Source organism: Parasteatoda tepidariorum, chromosome 9, assembly GCF_043381705.1.
Source record: "Parasteatoda tepidariorum isolate YZ-2023 chromosome 9, CAS_Ptep_4.0, whole genome shotgun sequence".
Lineage (NCBI taxonomy): Eukaryota > Metazoa > Arthropoda > Arachnida > Araneae > Theridiidae > Parasteatoda > Parasteatoda tepidariorum.
The window spans coordinates 51,382,305-51,408,983 of record NC_092212.1 but is presented as its reverse complement, the minus strand read 5'-3'; the positions used below and the strand labels follow the sequence as shown (position 1 = coordinate 51,408,983).

At 27.6% G+C, this 26,679-nt stretch overlaps 2 protein-coding genes across 2 annotated transcripts in view; one reads left to right on the top strand and one right to left on the bottom strand.

Annotated features, from left to right (window-relative positions):
* Positions 1–1,095, top strand: part of LOC107438919 (uncharacterized) — a 67,466-nt gene extending 66,371 nt beyond the window's left edge. Inside the window, exon 16 of the mRNA XM_043046557.2 lies at positions 511–1,095. Within this exon, the coding sequence (XP_042902491.2) occupies positions 511–1,095 (585 nt within the window). The remainder of the gene's footprint in view (positions 1–510) is intronic.
* An 8,926-nt stretch (positions 1,096–10,021) lies between these two features.
* Positions 10,022–26,584, bottom strand: LOC107438921 (ADP-ribosylation factor-like protein 13B). Its single transcript, XM_043046556.2, has 9 exons — positions 26,232–26,584; positions 25,480–25,550; positions 24,187–24,436; positions 22,124–22,229; positions 21,732–21,940; positions 19,272–19,386; positions 17,612–17,855; positions 13,329–13,520; positions 10,022–11,197 (listed from the first exon to the last, which is right to left on the bottom strand). Exons 1-9 carry the CDS (start codon positions 26,285–26,287, stop codon positions 11,097–11,099), a joined length of 1,344 nt encoding a protein of 447 aa, XP_042902490.1. The 5' UTR covers positions 26,288–26,584; the 3' UTR covers positions 10,022–11,096.
* Between the last annotated feature and the right edge of the window lie 95 nt (positions 26,585–26,679).

Below are 26,679 nucleotides of genomic sequence, written 5' to 3'. Positions count from 1 at the left end.
ATTTTGACCACTATCCAACTAGTTAAAGTGCTCAAATTCCAATTGATCTGAACCTAATAACAATACAAATTACGAGTGTTTCCTAAATGTTTCAATCAAAAATTATCTCTGCTTTAAAAATTCTGACCACTTTCCGACTTAAACAAACTGATTAACAAAAAACTGGAGGGGGGAAAATAATCATTGAGAAAAATTAAAACTACGTTTTTAAATGTACTGAAATGGGGAAAATATTTCTATTTTTGTCACATTTTTTGTAATAAAACTTTTATCGCATCCGAAAATTCTTCTTGGGCCTTTCGTTTGATATTTTGTGTTTCAGGTGCGACAAAAATCGAATTTCCCCCTCCGTTTCAGTGTTCTTGAGAAAAGTATTTTTAATTTTAACATTAATGAGCAAATACTGAAATGGAAAAAATAGCAGGAATAGACAAAACAAAATATCAAAAATGCGTGTAACACAAATATTTACACAAGTATATACACACAAGTATTTACTTTCAATTTCAGGCCGTCAGATATTTCGAAGAAGAATACAATGTCATAGCCGTAAAAATCAGCATGGAAGAAATGAAATATGCGTTTCCTATTTGGGAATGTAAATTACTGGAATCAGGTTTTCCACCTTTCAAATTCATGTTAGCTGGAGAGCAAGGCAACATTAACATATGCAAGGAGTTGGTCAAGAACATACTGGGGACCTCGGATCACACGTTGCCAGCACTATGTTTTGCAGCATGCGACAGGAGGAAGAAAGATTCATTTTATTACAAATGCCTCGAAATGTACAAAAATCTGGAACAAAAGTTTCTAGAGCTTCTGCAGGGGGATGCAATTTTCTTCTTGCCAACTCATCCAGAAAGACCACCACATTATCTTATGACAATCGCTAAATATAAAAATATAGGATATACCAGCATATTCTGTATTTTAGGATTTCCATCGACTCAAATACCAACTGGTTTAAGTAAAGGTATGCCAATAGGTATCCAAGCTATAAGTAGACCCTACCAGGATCATTTAACAATAGCAGCAGCCGTAGAATTGGACAAAGTGTTCAATGGTTGGATTAGTCCATGCCCCATAGATGTTTGAGATTATTCCAACCAATAATATTCAAACCAGTAGGGATTCAAGAACTAAGTAGACCCTATCGGGAATACTTAACAATAGTGGCAACATTAGAATTGGTTAAAGTGTTAGAATTGGATAAAGTATTCAATCGCTGGAACAGTTCATGCCACATAGATGTTTGAGATTATATTATTTTGCAAACCAGATGTACTTAATGAATTAATGTCAGAATCATTTCCATGTATATAAAAGCAATAGACTTCTATAAAATGTTCAACAATGTGTCTCCAGTTTATCTCTACCAGGTCACTTTAAATATGTGGTTTATTTTTTAAAGTATTTCTTGCATTAATTGAAGTTTATTGATTTATTTATCTACCAATGATTGTGTCTTGTTACGCTAGAAATATAGTGGACTCAAGTAAAGAGATAAGGGTTAACCAGGTTCAAAATACAATGGAAAATACCCATCCAGTTCAAAACTGTCAAAAGCCCTTCAGTCAATTGTCTAAAATTATTCTGTTCATCTACCCAGATTTAGTAAAAGTTTTCATTTAACTAAACTAAACTCAGCGGCGCGACAGCCCATAAAGGGCCAAGTCCTACTGTGCCCATCTCAGTTTTCTTGACCTTTGGGCTCTGGGGTGCAGGAGCAGATGTTCCGGTTAGGTGGTCAACCGAACNGTTCATCTACCCAGATTTAGTAAAAGTTTTCATTTAAGCATAACCAAAAAATTAACAATTAACTATAGAACAAAATTAACACGCTAATTAAAACTTTTATTAAATTTATTATAATTCATCTATGTTACCTAAAATATATTAAATATAATATATAATACTGAATTCAAAGTAGTTGGTTCAAATCCTTTTATCTTAAATTTTTCAAAACTAAACAGTGTTCAAAACTAGTTTAGGATTTCCGAAATCTCAATAACATAGTGTTTGTAGTCATTAAACCAAATACTATTTTAATTTTTTTTAAATAATATTCTAATCAATTATTTAGATATCCAAATATTTGAATTGATTCTGGTTTTTAATTAATCCAAATAAAAGTAGTTCCCCTGAAAAAATTTAAAAATAATCACAACAAAATCTTACAAATATTTTTTTATTGATAAAAACAAGATTCATACAATTAACTGCTTATTATAAGTAAGTAACAAATTGCATCATCAAAGAATGCAAAACTGCAAATACTTATTTCATACCATTAACAAAATAATTTATTTTTTTTTAATAAAAACTATGTTGATACATGCTTCTTTAAAAATGACATGTCATATTTTATACACCATATTCTTAAGATCATTTGAAGCAAGACAATAAGAGTAAAAAAAAAAATTCGATTCAAATTAGGTATAAAAACTGAGCTTTTAAATTCAGCCTTTTTGTGCACTGTTGAGGGGGGAAGGGTGGAAGGAAATAATTCCAATGTTTTATAAATTTTAACTGTTTAAAATACGTAAAAATATGGAAAGAAGATATGGCATATCTGATGTGCATTAAACAGAAATGTAGAAAAATTCTTAACATTTAAAGAAAAAAATATCAGAAAAGCACTATTTTAACTAATTATACGATTCAGGATAGAAAATTTGTCAGAGGATCCCCTACATTATTATTGAATACACTTTCGAAAATTATAAATTCATTGTCATTGAATAGACTTTCATAAATTATATAATAATTAGAGCATTCATATAAACACATTAAAAAAGAATTTAATTTTGAGGGAATTGAATTATCTTAGATATCGGTGTATAAGTCTACTTTTCAAACCTCCAAAATTTTACAAAAAATAGGGTGACAACTTGCGCACCCGTAATAAAGTCAGGCATTCGGTGATCATGAAATATCGATGCATTATAAACAATATTATTATGAAATAGATATAATTAACACTGCGAAAATTTACCCTTTTCAAAAATTATTTTTAATATGTTATATGCAATTAATTTTGCATTTTTATTCATTTTCTTTACATAAAAAGGGTTTTTTTTTCAGAAACATTTTAACCTATTAGTGGTTTAGAATATGGGCAAAATTGGAAGAATATTTTTCTACAATACACGATTTTCCTATCTAATTGCGTGGAAAAACCAGTTTTGATATGCGGAGAACAATGCAATTTAAAATACGACTTTTTATGTGCAGAACCGACAATGGGTTAAATTAAATTTCAAAAAAATAAGAAAAGTTTAGATAATTTATTCAAAAGTATTTCAAACTATGTAACACAATGAAAACTTTTAAAAAGCTACGCATTTAAAAACTCTAGCATAGAATACAATAACGTTATGCATCTTTATACCCGGGAAAATGTATGGTGTCCAGAGAGAAAAATGTGAAATCTTTTAACTTGAAAAAAATTTTGCAGACTTAATTTTTATTATTTTTTTTTTTAACTTTAAAAATTTTTATATTTGTTTGTTTCAGCGATCGACTTATACACCCGAGGTACTAGAAATTTGCTATTTCATAATCAAAAATAGGAGGTCGACTTATACAACATCCAGCAACTGATGTAAGTGCTGCTGTTAGAAATAGAAAAAATAAAAACTTATAAAACGAGATATACTATACTCAAAGCCACAAAATTTAAATTCTGATATATTAAAGCAAAGGAATAGAAACCTGTTTACAAACACATTAAAATGCTCGATAACAAACTGCTTCATTTTAATACTACTATCAGTTTTTTTAAAGAAAAAACTTATGTAAAAAAATTTTTTTGCAAAGAAGTCACAGGCACTCACAAAAAGATCTTATCCTTATACTTCCAAAAATAGCTTAATAAATCTAACCCACCCAAGTAAAATTATAAAAGTCATCCCATAAATTTGAACATACTGGNCTTAATTTTGCTGTCAAAAATGCTTTTAGTAGCTATAAAATAAGTGCATGTGTAAAGTTCCGTCAACCAGGATAGTTGGCATAAATTCCGCCAAATCGACACCCAATAATTTAATATGCATATTTAATGAGAACTATAACAAAAAGTGAGCAGCGATGAATCAGTGGTTAAGGCACTTTACTGTCATTATGTAGAACTAAGCCTATCCAGCATCAGACCAATGGGTAGCAGCTTGCCTAGGAAGTAAAGGAGACATGTGCACAGTGCTGGCCAAACTGCCACAATTACAAAATTGTGGGGCCTTTACCTTTATGACTACCCTGGCTCACAACTGATCGTTGCGAGAATAGTTCTATTTTTATAACAAAAAGTAATTTTTTTTTTAAAATGTTGAAATTGATGTTTTAGAATATAGATACATTTAACCCCTTAACGATTGGTTAATTTTCAAGAAAACGGTCATAAAAGTGCCTAGTTTGCCAAATACATTTATTTGATTAGTGCTGCCATCTAGTTTAAAATAAACCAACTATCTACAATTACCTTAGAAATATCCTGGTACTGCCATCTGGTGTGTAAAATGAGAAATAAAATGTTTTCCGGGCAAAAGAAATGAATTAGTTTTATTCTTATTGGAGCGTTACTACTGAACACTCTAGTCTAGAAATTTCATGGGAGCGAGAAATAGGATGCGAAACCTCACCCCGACATTTTCATGGAGCGAGAAGGGAGGGGTAAAAAAAATGTGGCACAATTTTTTAAAAAAATATAAAATCGTGAGATTTTAACAACAACAAAATTTTTCAACAAAGTTATTTCAATGGAAAACTTTAAGAGAATAACCAAGAAATTTCGTATATAGTCTCTCATTGTTAGTGCCTTTTTCTAGGTTTTGCCGAAGAAGGTCGAGGGGATTTTACACAAGTACTTTAAAATGTTCATGCATATCCCTGAAACTTCAAAATTCAATCAAAACTCATTTAATATCGACCAAATAAAATTTACCAATGAAATTACCCACCAATGTACCCTAACAAACTTACTCATTTATAAAACTAAGTAGAAGAATCATGGTTAAAAAGAAAATTATTGCAGTAAAAAGCAGCACCATATAAGTTGACATTTAGTCACAGTTCTTGCACCGTACATTGAAATATTTAGAATTACAATGACTACAGTCTGTTACAAGTTTTTATAAATAAAAAATGAGGGAAGAAACATTACTATTTTTATAAGATAAGTCTTCAACATCAAAACACATAACTAATTAATTCTAAGTTTAAAAAATAGGTATTGACTTCACTTCCTCAATCAAGTAGAATGGCAGGAATATTTAATTACAAACAATAGTACTTATCCACATACGCACTAACTACTACAAAATTAAAATAAAATACTACAGTTTTAAAAAACATCTTATTTGGTGCAAAAAAAGGCAATACTTTAAATAAGAATTAAATGAACTTCGTCAATCATAAATAAATTTTAAATAGAAATGTAAATGATCAATTAGATAAGTGAACATGATATTAAATTCAAATGACAGTTCTTAAAATGCTATTGGTTTTTTTTTAAAAAAAATTGCTTTAATTCGTTATCACTTGAAAAAAAAATACATTTCAAAAGCATCAAATGCTAAAGGGTATGTTTATCCATTAGCTAGGGACCAGAATATTTGGAGAACTTTTGTTTATATGGTAGACAATATCATAAGTTTTGGAGGCGTGACACCCCTACCTCATCAGCCCAAGAGTTTAAATTAATCAAATTAAAAATGGACTTCTTATAAATCAAACTTAACAAAATACATGTTTCATAACAGAAATATATTTCCATGTATTTAATACTTCGACTTTGAGAGAATAATATAAAGGGGAATTAAAAGTACATATACTTTTAAAAACAATGCTGGCTGACTAGTAAGTTACATTTAGAAGAATATAAAAAACACTGATGCAAAATATATAATGACTAGTAATACTGATACCCCTAAAAGCAGAGCATTGTGATAAAAAAAAATGCATATTTACATATAATTACATTTTAAATTTACAAAATTGCAGAAAGATTAAAATTGGTCATGTTTCAACCTCACAAACATTGCTTTTCGTTCTTATTACTCATCAATGCTAAGTCAGTAATAAATAACACTGTAAAAACAATATAAAGAGGCACTTTATCATGACTATTGCACATTTCAAAATTCACATGTTGATATATTTTTTGAAGACACTTAGTGCTAAATTTATCAGAAAATAGTATGTCTTATAGCTTTCAGTGAAAATGATGTTGATGTTAGTAACTGGAACTGGGGTAAAGCTTACCAATTATCCACAAATCGATGGTAAATACAATTTCAACTCTTTTGTAAACAACCAGGTACTTAAATATTGATTTTTATCATAAAATTACATTTAAGTACATTTATCTATAATAGATTAGTAAATATAACAGAAAAAGTGATGGGTAATAGAACATCTTGATAACATTTGATCTAAAGGTCTAATTTTCAAAAACTAAAATCTAATCTTAATAGTTTCAAAAACTAAAAGTAAATACAGTTGGACTTCTATTTAACAAACTACCATTTTTCGATTTTTTTTTTTCAAGGAACCAAGAGCACTTTGGAAATTTCTTTGTAAAATAAATTCCAAATAGCGAAGTGAATTTTCCATTTAAGTAACTTTTCCTTGAGATCCACTCTCCCTATTTCCCAAAATATTTCAGAACATTTCAAACTTGTTAACGCATTTCATGGGGGAAATGACCAGGCATGGATTTTTAAAGCCACTTAACTTTTAGAGAAAGTTAAGTCCCTTTCCCTTTTTATTTGCATTTCAAACGAAAATCTCAGACAAAATTAATGGATTTTATCAGTAGCAATTAAACTTAAAAACGCATGTGGTAATGTATGTTTAAAATGACTTTTATAATAAATGCAGGTATAATTTTATACATGACTTTAGGTTTAGTTAAAAATGCATGTAGCATGATAGTGTAACACTGGATGATGTTTTGCTCTATTCTTGCTTTCCATGCATATTTTTTTGTGGTTAAGAATTTATACAATAAATAGAAGTTACTAGTTTATGAGAAAAAGGTGTTGCAATTGCTATTTTAATTACGTCTAGTGTTTATGAATTTAAAACCTGTTTTGTGTTAAGTATTTCAAAAGGTAATTTTCTATTTAACGAATTTTCCATATAACGAACTTATTGGGATTTAGCGACTTGGTTAAATAGAGGTCCAACTGTATGCTATCTTACATGTGCAAGAAATATTTTTATGTGCGAAAACATACTTCCTCTGAATAAACATGCATTTTACAATGGATTTGTACTCTTGAAACTCAAAATATGCAATCTGGAAAATATTATGCTAATAGTTTGGCAGAAGAACAGACGAAAGTTTAGGTTATAGTTAATATCACTTTTTGGTGTATTTCATCACATTTTTGAAGCTATTTAAGAAAATCAAAAAATGTTTGCACATAATTAAATTGATTCAATGAAGATGATTAATTCAGCTTTTAAAATTGTAAGGTTGCAAATTTGTGAATTATTTTAAAGTATATTACTTTGAATAGCCATATAATTAAATTTCTGACATAAAAAACTATTTTCAGAAACTATTATTATTAAAAAAAAAGAGAGAAAAGAAGAAGAAAAATACTATAACAAAATTTTAGACTTTATCATTTAAAATAACAGTTTTAAAAATGATGTTTCAATGAGTATACTATATACACAAAAAAATTTTTTGAACAATGTTAAAATAAATAAATTATTAAAAAAAAATTATAATTTTCTATGTAGAATTATCTTTGAGTAAATGAATTTTATGAATGTGCTCAAAATTTTTTTTTATTTGCTAGTAGGGGTATAATAACGAATTATACCAAAAACAAAATCAACATTAAGGAGCACAAACTTATGATTGATCTCTGGTCTAAAATATTAGAACTATTTTTTCCGAATTGCGACTTTATGACCCCACCCGCATATTTTGAGGGTCAAGTAAAAATTCATCAAAAAGAAGCTAAATTTATTCAATAAAGATATGTGATTTTGTTATGCTAACTTAAAATATTGTTTGCATCAATGCATGTGTGCATATATTTAAATTCAATTCTTTGCACCATTAGGATTTCATCTTAATACATGACAATCAGTTATTAAAATGTTCCATTTTTCATTTCGCGCACTATTCATATAGTTATAATATTTTCATTGAAAGATTAAGAAATATTATAGCACATCATACAAAATTTTTAAAATTTAAAATGCCTTTGTATCTCAATTCTGTTACAAAATATAAATAATCAGCTTATTTATATTTTGTAATAAATTGTTAGATAAATATTATTTGATGTTACATAAATATCAAAAGCATTGGTTCATATTAAAAATAAAATGGCATGTCATAAAAGATTAATGACAATTTGTGCCTTTCTGTTGTATTTAATCTCGTTTAATGAGTGCTTATTTATATCTTTGATGTTTAAACATAAGGAATTTTAAGGTATTTGAACTTTTAATGCATTTTGTACTAAAAACGTTCATTTTTCAAATTCTTTGCACCAACTAAGTCCTTTAGCCCAAATAACAATGACATAAATATTTTATTTCAAGCATTAAAATAAATTGTCTCTTTAATTTAGCTTTCGAATAGCCCTGTTCCACAAAACTTAATAATCTGTACAAAATCATTAATGAATGCATGAATAAATATTAGGAAAAAAAGCTACATATTAATTTTAAAACAATACAGTAATTGTAATAATTTTATAATTAATAGAACATGGTTAAAACATTTTGAATTATGTTTAAAGATTAAGTTTTATCTCAAATGAAAATAATATTGAAATACTTTCATAACAAAACACATCACTTTTAAATATTCGTTGAAACTATTGAGACAATCAATTTAATCCAATAATTACTATGCCACAATAAATACTTTGGCAAATAGCTCTTAGCTAAAACAAGACAATAGGGAGATGTTGTAGTTTTTGTCCCATTTCCGAAGAAAATCTTGAAGTAACTGCACATGCTCGTCTTTTCTTCTTTTTTTTTCGCTTCTGAGTTGTACTTTTACTTTGTATGGGCTAGGTCAGCATTCTAAGGCTATAACCACTCCGTTGAAAACATTAGCACAATACACTGTTGTTAATAACTATTGAAAAATATTGATAAAAGACACAAATGAACTCTTTCTACCAGCAAGAAAATTGCTTAGTAAAAAGAAAAAAATTTGTGAAATTATTTTGAGGTTTAGTATTTGTCATATAATTACTTAATTATTATGCTAATTTGTGACACTTATTTAAATACAACTAAAAAATTAATAAATACATAGTTATTAATTATATATATATATAAATATTAAAACATTCATGCATTTTTTTTTTTAATTTAGTGCTATTTTTAATAGTGTACAAGTAAATCAAAATTGCCTAATCATACGGAATTATTTTGATAAAGCTCCTTTTTCAATAAAATATTCACATAACACTTTTATTGATATTTTTATGGGTAAAAAAATATATCACCTTAAAAAAAAAAATTTTTAAATAACATGTCAACAATAATATAGTAGTTTAAATAACATGAACAAAAATAAGATGTTAAATCATTTATTGTTTTAATCACTACTATGTGCAGAAACTAACGTCTAATTTTCATCCATGTAATATTATTCGGCCCTAAAAAGTATAGTTTTTTTTATTAATTCATAAATATTTTTTTGTTTACATGCAAATCATTAAAAATAACATTAGAACAATGTTGCATAATTCTCTCTAGTGATGGGACGAAATTTGATCAGAGGATAAATACATCGCAAAATCGTTCAGCTTTAGAAATAATTAGTTCATAATTTTCCTATTGGTATAACAAAACTGAAGTAAATTACCATTCATTTGGGGATTTATTTCCACTCATTATGTCAGAATTTTAAACTTACAGGTTTTTGCAAAATCTCTTTATTTTGTTCATGTAGGTTTGTCACGTAGTGTGCTTCAGATAAGCATGCACAGTTACTTCAAATCTTATGAACAGGGATGTGAGGAATGATACATAAAACTGTAAAAACATCCTGATTTAATTGTTGTCCAATGAATTTAAAAATAAAACATGACATTAATCATCAAATATTTCAGATCATCATCAAGACTAGCATAAGATAAATCTTGTGTATGTGCAGTTATCAATATGTAAATGTGAATATGCATATGAATAGTATTTTAAAAATGATTCATAAAAATAGTTGTAATACAAAAAGCACCATGACTGCACTCTCTATCGAACTATATTTAAAAAATTCACATGTATAAAATATCAATTCAACAAGTTAGCTAAGAAAAAAAAATTTTAACTATAAATATGATTGTAAAATCATAATCGTAAAAATGAGTTCGAACAATAAAATTGAAAATTTTGTAACAAAATAAATTATTACAGCTAAGTAATTGAGCAACCTTAAATGAGCCATAACATACAAGCATATATAGAGGCTTTAGTTTATGAAATAAATTCCAAAAAGTATTGAATCGTGAAAAAAAAACCTATTAAGTAATGTGGATGTAATTAAAAAAATGTCTGCATACTGCATAAATCAATAAGATATTTTTTTTTTAAAAATTAAGTAGAAAATGACTAACATAAATATAAAATGAAATCTGCATACCAGTAGTTAAGAAAATAAATTAGAAAACGAAGATTAGTTTTATTAACTAAAAAAAATTATACAAATGCTGATTTGTTTTTTAAAATTGATATGTCACTCATAATTTATAAAAAATTACTAATTGTAATGCAAATACAAAATAAAATCTGCATGCTTCCAACAAGGTAAAAAACTATAATTAAAAAATACTAATAATTTTTAAAAAAATCACACATTAAATGAATAATGAAATGTATTTAAAAATTGATATGTGAATTTAAATATAATTTGTTCATATCTTTGATGAATAACATAAACAAGTGAAAATTTTTTGTGAGAATAAGAAACTGAATCTAAACAAATACCGTATAAAATATGCAGCTAAAGCTATAATTGACTAGTATATACAATGAATATAAAATGTTATATGGTTTTTTAAAAAACCTAATGACAAACAAAACATCGACTTTGTAATTTGATTACAAAACAACATAACTTAATGCCGTTCTTCTGACCAAGCTTCCACTCGTTTTGAGCCAGCCAATGAAGTTTCTTTGCACGGTTCCAACTCATCAACCACTGCCCAATTTATTTTACCTATAAAGGTAATAAAAAAAAATTTTTAATTTACCATAAAAATAACAAGGTGAATAGCCAAATCTTTCAACAAAAAAAGCACATTTTAAATACTTTTTAAGCATATAAAAATATTTTAAAGCACTTTATACATTAACAAAATGCAAAATAATTTTCAAAGACTTTACATAATCATGATATGACTAGTGTCTGACAAAGAACTCTTTTCTTGATTATATTAGCCACCATAAAGAGATCGAAAGATTTTTCTGTTCGATTTTAGACGGTGGAAAATAAAGCCTAAACTTAAGAATATCCTGCAAAATGCAGCTGAGTAGCACATGAGAGTGCAAGAATCTCACAGAACCCAGCTCAGTATACCACATGCGGAACCACAAGTATTTCATCAAACATGTAAAAAATTATTAGCGCTTTCATACGCTACGGACCGTCGATACAAAGAAATGCATTGTTCTCAATGAATTGTGAAAACGTTGAGTAAAACAATGAGAAAACCATGCTTTGGCATAATACGTAGTGAAAATTGATAAGGTAAAGAAAAAAAATCTCATTTTCAAAAAGAGAATATAAATCATTTTTTAAAAACACCCAATAAAAAAGTACCTTTAAGGGCTTTTAAAAAACAAAAATAAGCCCCTTTCAGCACTTTTTAAAAACACTACGCACCATGAATAAATTAATAGTTAGACAGGAAAAATATACACAAATGTTGGAATTCTGTTCTTCTATGTTGAAAATTTTTTATCATTACTTATTGCAAAAGCTAGTTTGCAAAAATTATTGTGAGTGTTCTTATGGCTGACTAAAACTGTAGGTTAAATTTGATTCTCATGCTTCTCTTTTATCTGAAACACTACTTCAAAATAATATGTTGATATAAATAGTAATTATTTCAGAATTTTCAAAAAAATTAAACATTGTTTCAAAAAACTTTTTTAGTGCTATTCATTAAAAAAAAAAAGTAAAATAATTTTTCTTTTCACCAACAGAATGGTTTGATTCAATGAGTCTTTTTTATGGTAAGCCAGAAATATGTTGTTTTTTAGAGACAACTCACAACTGAAAAATAGCTAAGCTAAAAGAAAAATATGTCAATATGAAAAACTGATTAAGAAGGTTGGTAATTAGTAGATAGAATCCATAAATTATTTGCAGATGTTTTTAATGGGGTTTTTATGCTCACAAAAAGTTTCTCACTTCATCTCTGCTTAGTTATTTTACTTGAATTATTCATTTGAATATTGAAGTACTAGTGGGCTGTGCCCCTGCTCGCTAACGCTCGCCAACCCCCGAAAATTGCTATGCAATCTTATATGGTTTGCTTCGCAAACCAAGCTNCAATTAAGTCTTGCTAAAGTCATTGGTACATGATTTGTTGAAATTGATCCATACTTCCGTTTCGACTTAAGACATCCTTGAAATTTTTTTTTTTTAAATATACGAAGACTAAACGAATAATTGATATCACGTTGCTAGTTTACGAGCTTGTTGCCAACCGTGGAAAAATACGCATTAAAAACTATAAAAACAGCAAGATACAATATCAATTCCAACTATCGAGAGTACGAGTTTCCCCACTCCTGAACGGACGTCACTCGATAACGACATGTGACGTCATTGCATTCAACTCCACACGAAAGAAGAGGAAGATTTCACCCGCCCCCAGTGTAAGGGGGCGGGTGAAATAGGAGTGTTTTTAGAGGTAACGTTGAAGAGGGGGGAAAATAAAGCATGTTCAGCTACGCTTCAGGCAGATGGTAGTTTGATAAGAGGGGATGGAATTCAAGCTGAAAGAAAAACTTACCTTCGCACTCGCGGAAAAATTAGGTAATTTTGAGTTTGGCCGTCGATCGCAGTAAAATTCGGGAGTTTTTCAAATCAATTCCGGAGGGCGGGAGAATAACTCAAAATTCGGGAGACTCCCGCAAAATGCGGGAGAGTTGGCACGTCTGCCACTGGCAGAAAAGAAATACAGCCAAAATTTGGAAGCCACGTAAGAGAATTAGATATATTAGATATTGAGCAAAAATAAAATCATATGAACAAACCAACAGTGGTGATTTCATGGTAATTAAAAAGTTATCAAAAGTATTTGCTTTAATGGTGCATCATTTTGATAAAATGATTTTACCATTTTGATGCATATTTCTCTTGGGAGATGTGTAAATGCAAGGTTGTCCCTTCAGGCCACCATCTATACTTGACCTCAGAGGTGGAAGATCTCCTAATCTGGATATGTGACTTAAATTGCTCGACTCTGAGATTTCAGGAACAATCCTGTTTTTGAATCGTTTCTTGCTCTTCCTACTTTTTTTCTTAGCATCTGAAAAAATTTTTTAACAAATTATAATTTACAGTGTCTACAAATACTTTTTTTTTAATAGTTTACATATTTAAACATAATTTACAAACACATGCTTTCATAAAATATGCAAAAATAAAAACTTTCAGAAAAACTTCTAACTTTTTAACAAGTGTGACCTTTAGAAAAGATACGGTGCTTCCCACCCCTTTAATAATAACTTAATAAACAACGTATTAAGTAATGAGAAGATAAAATTATACATTCAAATTGTAAGAAATATTTAACTTGCACGTTATTTTAAGAGATGCAACAAGTGGAGCAAAAATTTAACAACATTGTCTTAAGCAAGCTTTACTTTATATGATTTCTCAATAAAGGAGCTATTAAATAATTTTTAAAAAACTGGTTTTTACTTTTAAACGCCTTTAAATTATAAATGGTCTTAACTGGATTTTGATCTTGAATAAATATTGGTTAAGGTTTTGAACCGTTACTTACTTTTCCTATTTTTTTTCAGCTTTAAAAAAGTAGGGTTTTTTTTAAAAAAAGTATATAATTTGCATTGCCTACCAATATTTTCTTTCAAACAGTTTATTTATGCATAAATTGCAAACTTATACATAAAAAACTTCCATAATATGTAAAAAATAAACTTCTTTTCAAAGAGATATGGACTCTACTTGCATCTTTTAAAAATAACTTAATAAATTGATGAAAGGATAAATTGATACATTCGAAATGTGAGAAATATCCAACGTACATGTTATATTAAGGATACCTTAAAATAGGTGGAGCAACCATTTAAGGAAATTGTCTAATATCTAAAGAAATCTTTATTTCATATGATTTCTCAATAATTAAGCCTTTAGATAAAGTCAAATAAAACTGGTTTTTACTTTTAAATACATTTTAGTTATAAATGGTCGTAACTGCTCTATGATTTAAAAAAAAATTGAATACATATAATATTTATGCAATTAGAAGAGAAACTCTTCAGGATTCCAAACAAAGACTTTCAATAGAATTGCATTTTCAAAATTAAATCTACCACTAGTTTATTCTGATGAAATATTAAAATATATTTAATTAAATATAACTTGCATGTTGTTGTAAATTACGTGATTATTATTACATTCTTAAAAAAATATATTAATGTATTTTTTTCATTCTACAGTAGGGAACCGATTATCCGGAACGATCGGGACCATCGCTATTCCGGATAACTGATTTCTCCGGTTTTCTGAATTGCTACAAAAAGCCGTTTTTTTATTGTTAAACCCAACTAAAAAAATATATATATTTGGAAATAACCTTAAAAAGAAGAAAAAACGATGAATTAATACACTAATGATTATTTTCAAAATGATGGTAAGGTATCTTTCAAAAGAAAAATCCTAAAATCTTATGAGGAAAAAAAAATAATTTTTTTTTTAAATGGCGGGAAAATTTATCGAATTTCATTCCGGTTTTTTTGGTTTTCCGGTTTTCTAATTTCCGGATAACGGGTTCTGTATATTTTACAAATGATTAAAGTATTTAAAAAAGTAAACATAACTTAAAAACAGAATAAAGAAGTTAATAAGAGTAGTATTGTGCCTGAAGTATAACTTCTTCCCTTTTTAAAAAAAAAAAAAAAGAAGAAGAAAAACTATTTTCTTACCCTTCTCTTTATATGAGAGAACAGAAGATTAATTCCCATTTTAAGTTTCAGTAATAAAAGTGTGGTTAGAATATTGGCCATTCATTTGCAAACTCAGCATATGCTTACTCAGTGGTTGTGCTTGGTTATAATTTGATTTTGTTGTTCTAATGTATGGTTCATTTTAAACTAACATTTAATGTATTTTGGAATATTTTGCCATTATCACTAATCATTTAATAAAAATAATGATATAAATTAGATCGTATAGTAATTGGAATAACCACTTACTAAAAGTATAAGTTGTGTTGCGTGTAAATGTAACAAAATTTATGAAAACAACTTAATATTGAAATATATTACGTTGGGATTTAACATTAAAAAAATAATCGTTTCATTTCTTACGCTTAATATCAATTACCATTCTCCGACGTGCTCATGCAAGCTTGTCACTTGCCTCAAGATCAATTAACAATATTAATCGGTTTACCCATGTTGCAATTTGGATTAGAATTAATTATAAATTAATCTGCTCTACGCAATCTAATAAAATAAAGATTTATTTAGAGGAATTATAAATAATCCTTGAGGTTTAGGATACCGGGCTGCACGTGAACTATCGTTTATTCATAGTTAAAAAAATAGTATGAAACATAGTCAATAGTGAAAGACTAATTAATATTTTAAATAAAAATGTATTAAAACAGAAAAATCTTGACTATATGTAAAAAATACATACACAAACAAATTCTACTTAAATCAATAATTAGAATACATTAGATATTCAAAGTTTCGGTCCTACACCTACTATAAAATATTTTTAACTATTTTGACAAATTATTTTTTGAAACCATTAAGTATGTGAACAAAATTTGGCTGGGTTAAACAAAGAATTATCCCGCACATGGTTTTAAATGAACGGAGTAATTATTATTTTATGAACATAGTTTAAGTTATATTATACGATTATAATAATTTATATTAATTACTTTAAGGTGCTTTGCTAAACAATAAAAAAAATTAAATTTAAAGTTCGGTTAAACAAAATTGTACTTATCGGCTGCCTGGATCCAGAAAAGTTGATAGACCATTTTTAAGCCAAAGCGCTCTGACCTAAAAGAGATATTCAGCTATCTGAAAAGAAGAAATTCTACTGACTGACCACACGATCCGCGTTGAAAATTCGAAAACAGGGGGGGGAACAGCACCATCTGGCATTCACTGATAAGTTCTCGTACCGTTGTGTCACTCCTCTTTAGCCATTTACTGCCTGCTAGGGAATTATCATTTGCAAAGGGATTTCTAGACTTACAAAAGGGAAATTCGCTTACATGCCACCCAGCCACCATCCAATGTTACAAAACAGATTAAAAATATTAAAAGAAATTAAAATACTCATTTACAATTCAAATATTGGTCTGCGATGTCTCGATTTTTTTTTTTTTTTTTAATGTGCTGAAAATTAATATATAACAGCTTGAAGTATAACTTCTTCCCTCATTTTTAAAAAAAAAAGAAGAAAAAAACCTATTTTCTTACCCTCATCTTCATATAAGAGAACAGAAGATAAATTCCCATTTGAAGTTTCAGTAATAAAAGCGTGGTTAGAAAATTGGCCATTCATTTGCGAACTCAGCATATGTTTATTTAGTGGTTGTGCTTGAAGTATAACTTCTTCCCGATTACTAGCTTCAACACTATTTGTCGGACTCACATGAATCACCTTAACAAGAGGAGTTGATGTTTCGGATGCTTTTTTTCTATCTCTTTCCTCCAGTTCAGCCTTAAAATCAATAGTAAATATAAAATATATTTTTAAAAAATAAATTTATATGTACACACATACTGTAACTTAAATAATACAAACTTTTAAAATAAGGACAAATTTTATCAATTTTTAATGAAAGGTAAGATGGGAAAATTCATATGTCTTAGTACTAGTGTAAAGAAAATAATCGATTTTAAAAACTATGTAGAAATTCCAAGCAATAAATGCAGAAAAAATCATTAAAAAAAAACATGTTAATTTAAGATTAAAAAGTCGTGAATTGATAGTATTAAAAAGTGATTACTCAAATTCGCTTGTCGTAATACTATCATGCTATTAAAAAATTCAATATTATTAAAATTCTGTAACAATTACTGCCAGAAAAAATTATATAAGATCACATAAGTTTACTATGAAATTGAGAGTGTCAAAAAGTTATTACTAAAATGAGCAATTCTAAATTACATGCTTATCTAAAATATCGTGATTACAAAAACCATGAAAAAATTTGTTATTACTGTCAAAAACAAGAGTGACAAGACCTATGATTTAATCAGCGCAAATCGACAGAATAGAAGAAAATAACTCAGCAGCAAGCCACATAATTTATGTTTCCTAACATCGTACTGAAACATTGAGATTTTTAAAACTATGTGGAAAATTACTGTAANTAAAAAAAAAGAAGAAAACCTATTTTCTTACCCTCATCTTCATATAAGAGAACAGAAGATAAATTCCCATTTGAAGTTTCAGTAATAAAAGCGTGGTTAGAAAATTGGCCATTCATTTGCGAACTCAGCATATGTTTATTTAGTGGTTGTGCTTGAAGTATAACTTCTTCCCGATTACTAGCTTCAACACTATTTGTCGGACTCACATGAATCACCTTAACAAGAGGAGTTGATGTTTCGGATGCTTTTTTTCTATCTCTTTCCTCCAGTTCAGCCTTAAAATCAATAGTAAATATAAAATATATTTTTAAAAAATAAATTTATATGTACACACATACTGTAACTTAAATAATACAAACTTCTAAAATAAGGACAAATTTTATCAATTTTTAATGAAAAGCAAGATGGGAAAATAATCGATTTTAAAAACTACGTGGAAATTCCAAGCAATAATTGCAGAAAAAAAATTTTCAAAAAAAAAAACATGTTAATTCAAGATTAAAAAGTCGTGAATTGATAGAATCAAAAAGTGATTACTCAAATTCGCTTGTTGTAATACTATTAACTATTAAAAAAAATTAATATTATTAAAATTCTGTAGCAATTACTGCTGGAAAAAATGATCGATAAGATCACATAAGTTTACTATGAAATTGAGAGTGTCAAAAAGTTAATACTTAAATGAGCAATTCTAAATTCCATGTTTATCTAAAATATCATGATTACAAAAACCATGAAAAAACTTGCTATAACTGTCAAAAACAGGAGTGACAAGACCTATGATTTAATCAGAGCAAATCGACAGAATAGAAGAAAATAACTCAGCAGCAAGCCACGTAATTTATGTTTCCTAACATCGTACTGAAACATTGAGATTTTTAAAGCTATGTGGAAAATTACTACAAAAAGGAACTACCAAAAAACAAAACAAAAAACCACATCTACTTATGATGGAATTGAACCTATATTTTTTATAAGTTTGGGTTTGTAACTTTGACATTCCGATATGTATAAATAAAATATAGGAACCACAATTAGGAATTCACAATTTAGCAAAATCTGGACCATACAAATCCTTAAGCAGTCTGGATATTCGCGGTTATACTGTAGTTTAAATAAACTGTGTCGAACTAGATTACTTTTGCGAAACCTTTTTGTTCTTCTCTCTCTGACTATGATCTCTAGTACAAAAGTTAGATCAAGTCAGTGTACTGAAAAAACGAGCAACAGTACTGTGTATGAGCAACAGTAAGAGCAAAAATAATCAAAATAGTTGAACGCAGTTTATTGGCGGATTATATGGTTGTTAGGGACATCTAATTTCAGCTAATGGTCCCTGTAGCTGCTAAGTACAGTTCAATCAATAAAACCATTAATGGAACATCTATAATCAGTTATCCATTGTATTTCATTAAAATCAATATTATTTTTTCTCTAAAAATATTTACTAAAATAAAACACATTTTACATTAAAAACAACCAAAATCAGACTGTAATTGTAAATAATTTAAAATTTTATATAAATTATTGATCAGAAATTTAATTTCAGTTATTTCTTATGAAACATAATGGAAAATGTTTAATAAATTACTTTCAATTTTAAAACAAGGTTCCAATGAATAAGTTGCATTGAATTGAGAACGAAATAAGAATTCAAATATTTTTTATTTGTGTGATAGTAAATACCATACCTTAATTACATCACATGGCTTAAAAGGATTTCCAATGATAACATCATCATCATCATCATCATTACATTCATTAGATTGTTCTTCCGATAATGCAGCAGCTTCAGCTTGTCTTTCTCTATTTTAACCACACAAAAAAAAGAAATAGCAACAAAAATAAGTGCATAATTTGTGAAATAAAGACATATATTGCAAACTTACAAAATTAAAATAGCAGTTAAGCTTGCTTATAACAAACCTTGGTTTAATGACAATCCAGATTTAACAAAAAAATCATAAATACTTAATTGGTACAAATTTAAGTCTATTGGAACATAGCTCGCTTTTAACAAACGAACCTTGATTACAGCCAGAATATTTTTATGATTCATAAAATTTCTGCTTAACCTTTATTACCTTTTTGGTATTGATGATGTTTTTTGGGTAATGAGTTTTATCCTAAACAAAATAACCAAATATGAGTATGGTAACACAACAAAGAGTCTGAAAATACCTATCAACTAAAATCATGAAAAAATAAAATAAAAAAGTATGTGAAACTATTTTGAACAAAAAGAAAACACTTAAATATTTATACAACCATCATATATCATGATGAAAGAGAAAAATAATAAAGTAAAACAATAAAATAATGTAGAGATATTAAGAAAAAGCAGATATTTAGCATAGCACTTTTTATTTTCTTTCCAAAAAGTCGGAAATTTCAAAAGTCAAAAGAATTTCCTGCCTGAATAACAAAACTAAGAGATGATAAGAGAGTCCATAACAAATTAACTAGCTTCTTTTCCCCCATACAGAAATAAAAAGTAAATAAAGTACTACATTTATATGTAATCTGGTACGAATGTATGACTTTCAAGATTTTTCTCGCACCCATTTTTTACAAGCACTCGTTATAAGCAAGTGTTACAGTATTAAAAAAACTTAGAAGATGAATGGACTTGAAAATATCATAGAATAAAAAAATGAGTGGTACAAAAAAAATTACTTAAAATATTATTTCATCTAATCATTAAATATTTTAAAATGAAAATTTATAAAATTTTAGATAAAAATATACAGTGGTAGTTAAGGTGGTAGTTAGATAGCAATTATTAAATAAATCAACAAAAATGCACATTAAGCACTGTTCATTTTGATGGAACAAAAAATATAAATTTTAACACAAAATAAATTAAAGGTAATTTTGATAAGGTTTGTAATTGTCTCTTTAGGATACAAAAAGTTTAAAAATTGCTTAGAAAATAAGGAAAACAAAACTTTCTCGGCTGCAATAATAAAAAAATATATATTAAAATACAACAAAGCTTATCCGCACTACCTAACAAGAACCACATATCAAATATTGATTTATTTTGCAATTCCAATATATTTTGCTTAGATAAGTTATAAAAGAAAGAAAAATATAACCTCCAACATTTAAGTCTCAGGCATAATATATTTATCAGCAATGGCAAACAAAAATTCAAATCTTTAAAACTAATAAAACTCTTTAAAAAAACCTTTATCGAGACTTTTGAGCATAAACTTGTTTTTTATATGATCTTTAATATATCTAATTAAATTATTTACAGGTAGTGGTGGACAAAAATAAATTTTTAATCCTGATTTATTAAAATATTAATACTTAACCTTTTTCATCACTTGAAAAATTATTTTCTAAAACAAAGGAAATTCTGAACAAGTTGGAGGACATGAAACTATCAAAAGTTTATTTATGAATATTGTGATTCATACATAGTTAATTTTAATAAATAGAGAATTAATTAATTGAGTTTTTCAATATTATTCAATAATTTTAAACAAATATTTAAAATTGCAAATATTTAAATTTTTAACCCCGATTTTCAGTGTTAAATAACAGTACACAAAACAAAATGGTTAAAAACCAGTACTTTGGTTCTTTTTTCCCTCTCGTTTAACTTACATTTCTAATTATTTACATTGCTAAAATATCTACAGTTATTTGTCCTCTTTTTATTGATTAGCTTCATACTGTTCAAACAAAATATAAGATGATAGATTTAATCAGCATAAATTGAAATCATTGTTTAAAATAAAACAATTATATAAATTTTCTTTATAAGATGATAAATCTTAAACTAATGTTTAATAGAAAAACAAAATCAAAATTACTCTCTTTAATAAAGGGCCTGGAGCAATGCAATCATGAGCCACATTTTTACATTAAATTGTTATTTATTGTTTCTGGAAAGGTATTTTAAAACTTTCTAGAATTTCATAATCGCACATATATCTTATTGTCTACTTCAAAATTTTGGAGTTTTTTTTAACCAAAAGTACTTTGGTGATTGCCCCAAAATCCTCATATAGTGAAAACAAAGCCTGTAAAATATAAAAATTCTTGCTGTGTATTAAATAATTATATTACTTACAACTTTGCAAAACTATTTCAAAAAAATACAAAAATTATTGAATGATTATTCTAAATTAAATTATTACCGTTCTTCACGTATCCTTTGCACCCTTTTCATTCGTTCAGCTTGTTCAATTTCTTCCATCTTTTTTTGTTCATCGACTTCTTCTTGTACTCGCTGATGTAGCTCATTAAAATCTCTACTAATGAGCCCAATTAACCAACTAAACCCTTCTTGGATGCCAGGATCTTTGATTTTAGATTCAGCATCTTCATAAATAGCACAAGAAGCTTCCTGTTTTTTTAAGAATCAAGATTTAAAGAATTTATCTATACCAAGTAGTGAAAAATTTTAATAAAAGTTAAGAGTTATATGAAAAGTTTAATATGATAATTTCACATTAAAGTTGATTAAAAATAGTTTTGAACTTCTAAATAATTCAGCACACAAAGTATGAATAAAATAAAATCAACTTACAACACGAGTAGGACATTTCTGTTCGTTTACCAAAGCTTCTAAGTCTAGACGCCTAACAATTTCTGTTTCATCAACTGCTCCAGAAATGTCTTGCTTATTAACCAAACTAGAAATTCAAAATATATATTCAAACTAATAAGTAAATATTTCAAAAAATACATTTCAAATTTGATTAAATAAACTGAAATGATAAACTTTTTTTTCTTTAAAAATTCAATAGTCCTCTCTTTATATTTAAATTTATTAATTTTTTCCCCCTGTATTAATGAGCCTAGAAATAAAATAACACTTTAGCTTATTAGAAGTAAATAGATTATTCCTCATTTATGAGACTATGTTTATGATTTCTTCATGAATTAATTTTTGATCTTTTTTTCTTCCAATGCCCACCTGGATAATGACCTACATCATACAGGCATCTGAAGGGCAGATTTGTTGGTCACTCTTTCAGAGGCACCGTATTAGGTGGGTCAACGTTGCTCCCACAGTAAGGACAGATAGTAGAGAGAATGAAATAAAATCCATGCCTTGTCTGGGATTTGAACCCAGAATCTTTCTGGTGCAAGGCCAGTTCCCTGATCCCTGCACAGGATCATTAATCAAGGAATAATAGACCATTAATTCCGAGTGATAAACTAACTATGGAAGGAACAAAATAATTTTTGCAACTGTCTTATAATTCCCATCACAATATTTGCCTAAAACAATTTGTGAAACTTAATTAACCCTCTAAGCAGTTAAGCCTGGGACAAAGCTGTTGTGAAATTTTCCAATAACACACTTTTCTATGAATAATAAGTTAACCCTTTTTTTGCAGCTTAGTTAAAAAAAGCCATGACTAATGGTGAGAGGGTTAATCATAAGCCTGAAGAGAATATGCTATTACACCAATGCAATTTTATTTTGTCTTTCAAAAAATTAAATTTGAAATTATCGATCCTTGATACAGCACTGAATTCATATCAACTGACTAACACTGAATTTAAAAACACAAAAACTGCAAATAAAATAAAAACAACATAGAAACAATGAGTAATGAAAATAGCAAAAATTAATAAACTGAACAATTCTGCGATTTTTCCCCATTATTGTAGTTTTGATGCTTTTTTTACTACCACCACAAGAACTCCTTTTTTTTTTTTTTTTTTGGNTTTTTGGAGGGGGTAAGAATAATTTTTTTCAATAACTAGATAAAATCAGCACATGTCAGGAAGAAAAAAAAGAATAATTTGAAAACATTAAAATCTAAAATTGTTATTAGTAATTTACATATTTAACTATAATTAAATTAATAGAGAAAAATCAACAAAAATGTGATTTGCTAGCAAATTAAATTGAATTTGACTAATCTTGTGTACACATAATATTATTTGAACACAACAAATAATTTGAGTCATCAGAAATATTAGTCAATTCAGGTTCATTGAGCCATAATGGCTCAGTGTATAGAGCGTTCGCCTTCCAATGAGGTGTACCGGGTACAAATCCCACCGATGGCTGGTCGATATGAATTCCGCATCCGGCTTGCACAGACCACAGTGCTGACGTGAAATGTTCTCAGTGGTAGACGGATCATGGGTTAAAGTCCTCTTGCTGTTAGGCTAACCATGGGAGGTTTTCGTGGTTTTCCTCACCATGTAATGCAAATGCGGATTAGTTCTATCAATTTGTCCTCCACAAAGCCAAATTTCTGGTCCAGGAGTCCCCTTGTCTTCTGGATTGTGTTCAAAATTACAAGGCAAGGGAGTTGAACAATAATAGTCTCAAACCCAAAAAATTGGGGTGGCGGCTCAAGGACGATTATAAAAAATTCAAGTTCAATAAATAAATTGTAATTCATTCTTGCCAAAATTACCTACAAAACCAGATTTCTATCAAAAATTTTTAAATTAATAAAATTTGATGTAAATAGTATAAACATTTATTGAACAACACATATGCAACAGCCATCATAAAATACAATAACATGTAAAAAATAGAAAATCTGGACAGTAAAGAACATTATAAAAGGAAAAAAACTGTCAAAGAAAGATGTTTAACAAATATTATTCACAAGTACTTACACCAACATTGGTTTCCCAGCAATTTTATCATGTTTCAAAACATTTCTGATTTCATTTTTACATTCTTCAAATCGTTGAGGATTACTAGCATCAACAACAAAGATAATTCCATGAACTAAAGCGAAGTATTTTTTCCATATACCCCGAATTTTTGGTCCACCTCCAAGGTCATAAATAGTTATATGACTTTTACCTTCCTTTATAGAAATGCTAGAAAAACCAATGGTAGGAACAGCATCAGCAGTTGATTCTAAAGAGGGAAAAATTATAAAATTTAGCATATTGAAAAACCATAATAAAATCTTGCATTAATAATTAGGATTAAGTAAAAATATTGAAAATTAAGGATAATTTTGTGCTACTACTATCAAATCCACGTCTGAAAGTAAAAGTTTATTTTTAAAAGTTATCTCAAGTCTGGAACATTTTTACTATTATAAGCAATGTAACAAAAACTCCATTAATTAGAAAAAAATTCATTACATTATTTTATACTCTACCAATTAATAGAGATTAAGTCATATATTAGAGTTACTCTGTTGTCTTTCTATGACTTTTTGCCTTAAGGTAAGAATGTACATGTACATGTTTTATCAATATGAAAAGGGATTAAAAAAAAATTATAAAAATCAAGTTATTGTAACTTACCTTGAAACAGTATTTATAGATTTTCAACTTTTTCAAAATGAAATTATTTATAAAAGAGAATAATTTTCTGACAATGATACCCAGATACGAAATAAAATAAAAAAATTTAAAAATTATGCTTTTCAAACTAACGAAAAAAAAAGAAGAAAAAACTTATAAAGTCATCAGGCACATTAGGAAATTTGAGCACTCTAGCAATTATTTTATGAATGCCAAAAATTATGTCACATTTATTACAAAATTAAGAAGTCATTCATTTTTAAGCAATTTCATTTCATACAAAACAATAAATGTTTTTTCTTTAAACTTTTTTAGGATATTAATGGTAAATAAATTAATAATTTAAAATTGCAAAAATAGGTTTGTAAAATAAAAATTGAATGTGTAATGCGTATTTCAAAATTTTAATAGTAATTGAATAATTATTGCCTAGTTTTTAAAAATTTTCAATTGTTTTATTGATGAATAATTTTTATTAATTAGTTAGCACTAATGGTTAGATTTTTGCTTAATTTTCAATAAATGTTTTGGGTGAAAATTTTATATGATGATAAAAATATTAAAATTAATTAATTGCAAGGGGACATCTGACCCATGCAGGAAAAATAAAAAAAATGCCAATACAATCATAAATTTTTATCATACCTCCTAAAAGGTGTTTCACTGTGCAGGTTTTACCTGCATTATCAAGTCCAATCATAAGCAATGTGATATCCCTGAAAGCAATTAAATTTTTTAATGAATATTTAATATTAAAGAAATTCAATCAACCTAAAAAGTAAAATAATGTCATGTCTTAAATTCAATAAATTTCACTTACACACATGCATTTAAAAAACATTAATAGTAATAATTGTAACATTACATCTGGATAACCAATTAGTTTTTAATTTTGATATAATTAAAGGTAACTACTAAATCTAGAAATATTCAACATGTGAAACTGTGATAAAATGAAACTTAAAATCTATCTCAATCTTCAAAAACAGGTAGGTAAATGTTAAATTTAAGGTAAATGTTTAATTTACAAACACCTTGATATCATATCCCATCAGTAGTAACATTAGGGAAAGAAAAATAACTTGATATAATCTACTTTAATAATAATAATAATTAATCAGCTTCCTTCACACAAAATATTTAATCTACCAAATATTAAAAAATTATTACATTAAAATAGTAGTATAGAAAATTATTATCATGAAATAAATAAATTAGGCTTTTCACAACACCAATAACTTATGCAACACATTAATGCAAATATCAAGATTATAATAAAATATCTTTTCAAAATAGATAAAATGAGAAAAGATTTTCTTGTTACATAGCGCTACATTTTGTTTTGTTTTTTTAAATGTAATTTGATACAATTTTTTTAAAAGAAACCTATAACATACCTCATCGAACCAATACGATGTTTTTTGCAGAAGCAGTTAGAAAAAGCATTGCCCATATCTACAAGTTACTCAGACATGGGAAGAAAAATATTTAAAAGGAATAAAGTAGCAAAAATCAAATTGTTCATTTTTCTTTATTAGCGGTATGAGAAACGAGCTATTCATATATCACTTCAAATTCATTATTAAATATTGTGCTGATTTTAAAGGTCAGTTTAATGCAATAATCGTGAGTAATCCATTAATTCCTGGAATGTCATCCAAAAGTAAATATTTGTATATCACCACTAGAAACGCATTCAACTGTTCATTTTTGTTAAATAATGCGTCTGCTAAAAAGCAATTTTGAAAATCATGCAATTTAAACGAACTTGTACAAAATTAATGAGAAGTAAAGTTCGTTGAAGCAACATTTTTATAATAAATTGATAGTCTTCATAAAAAAATT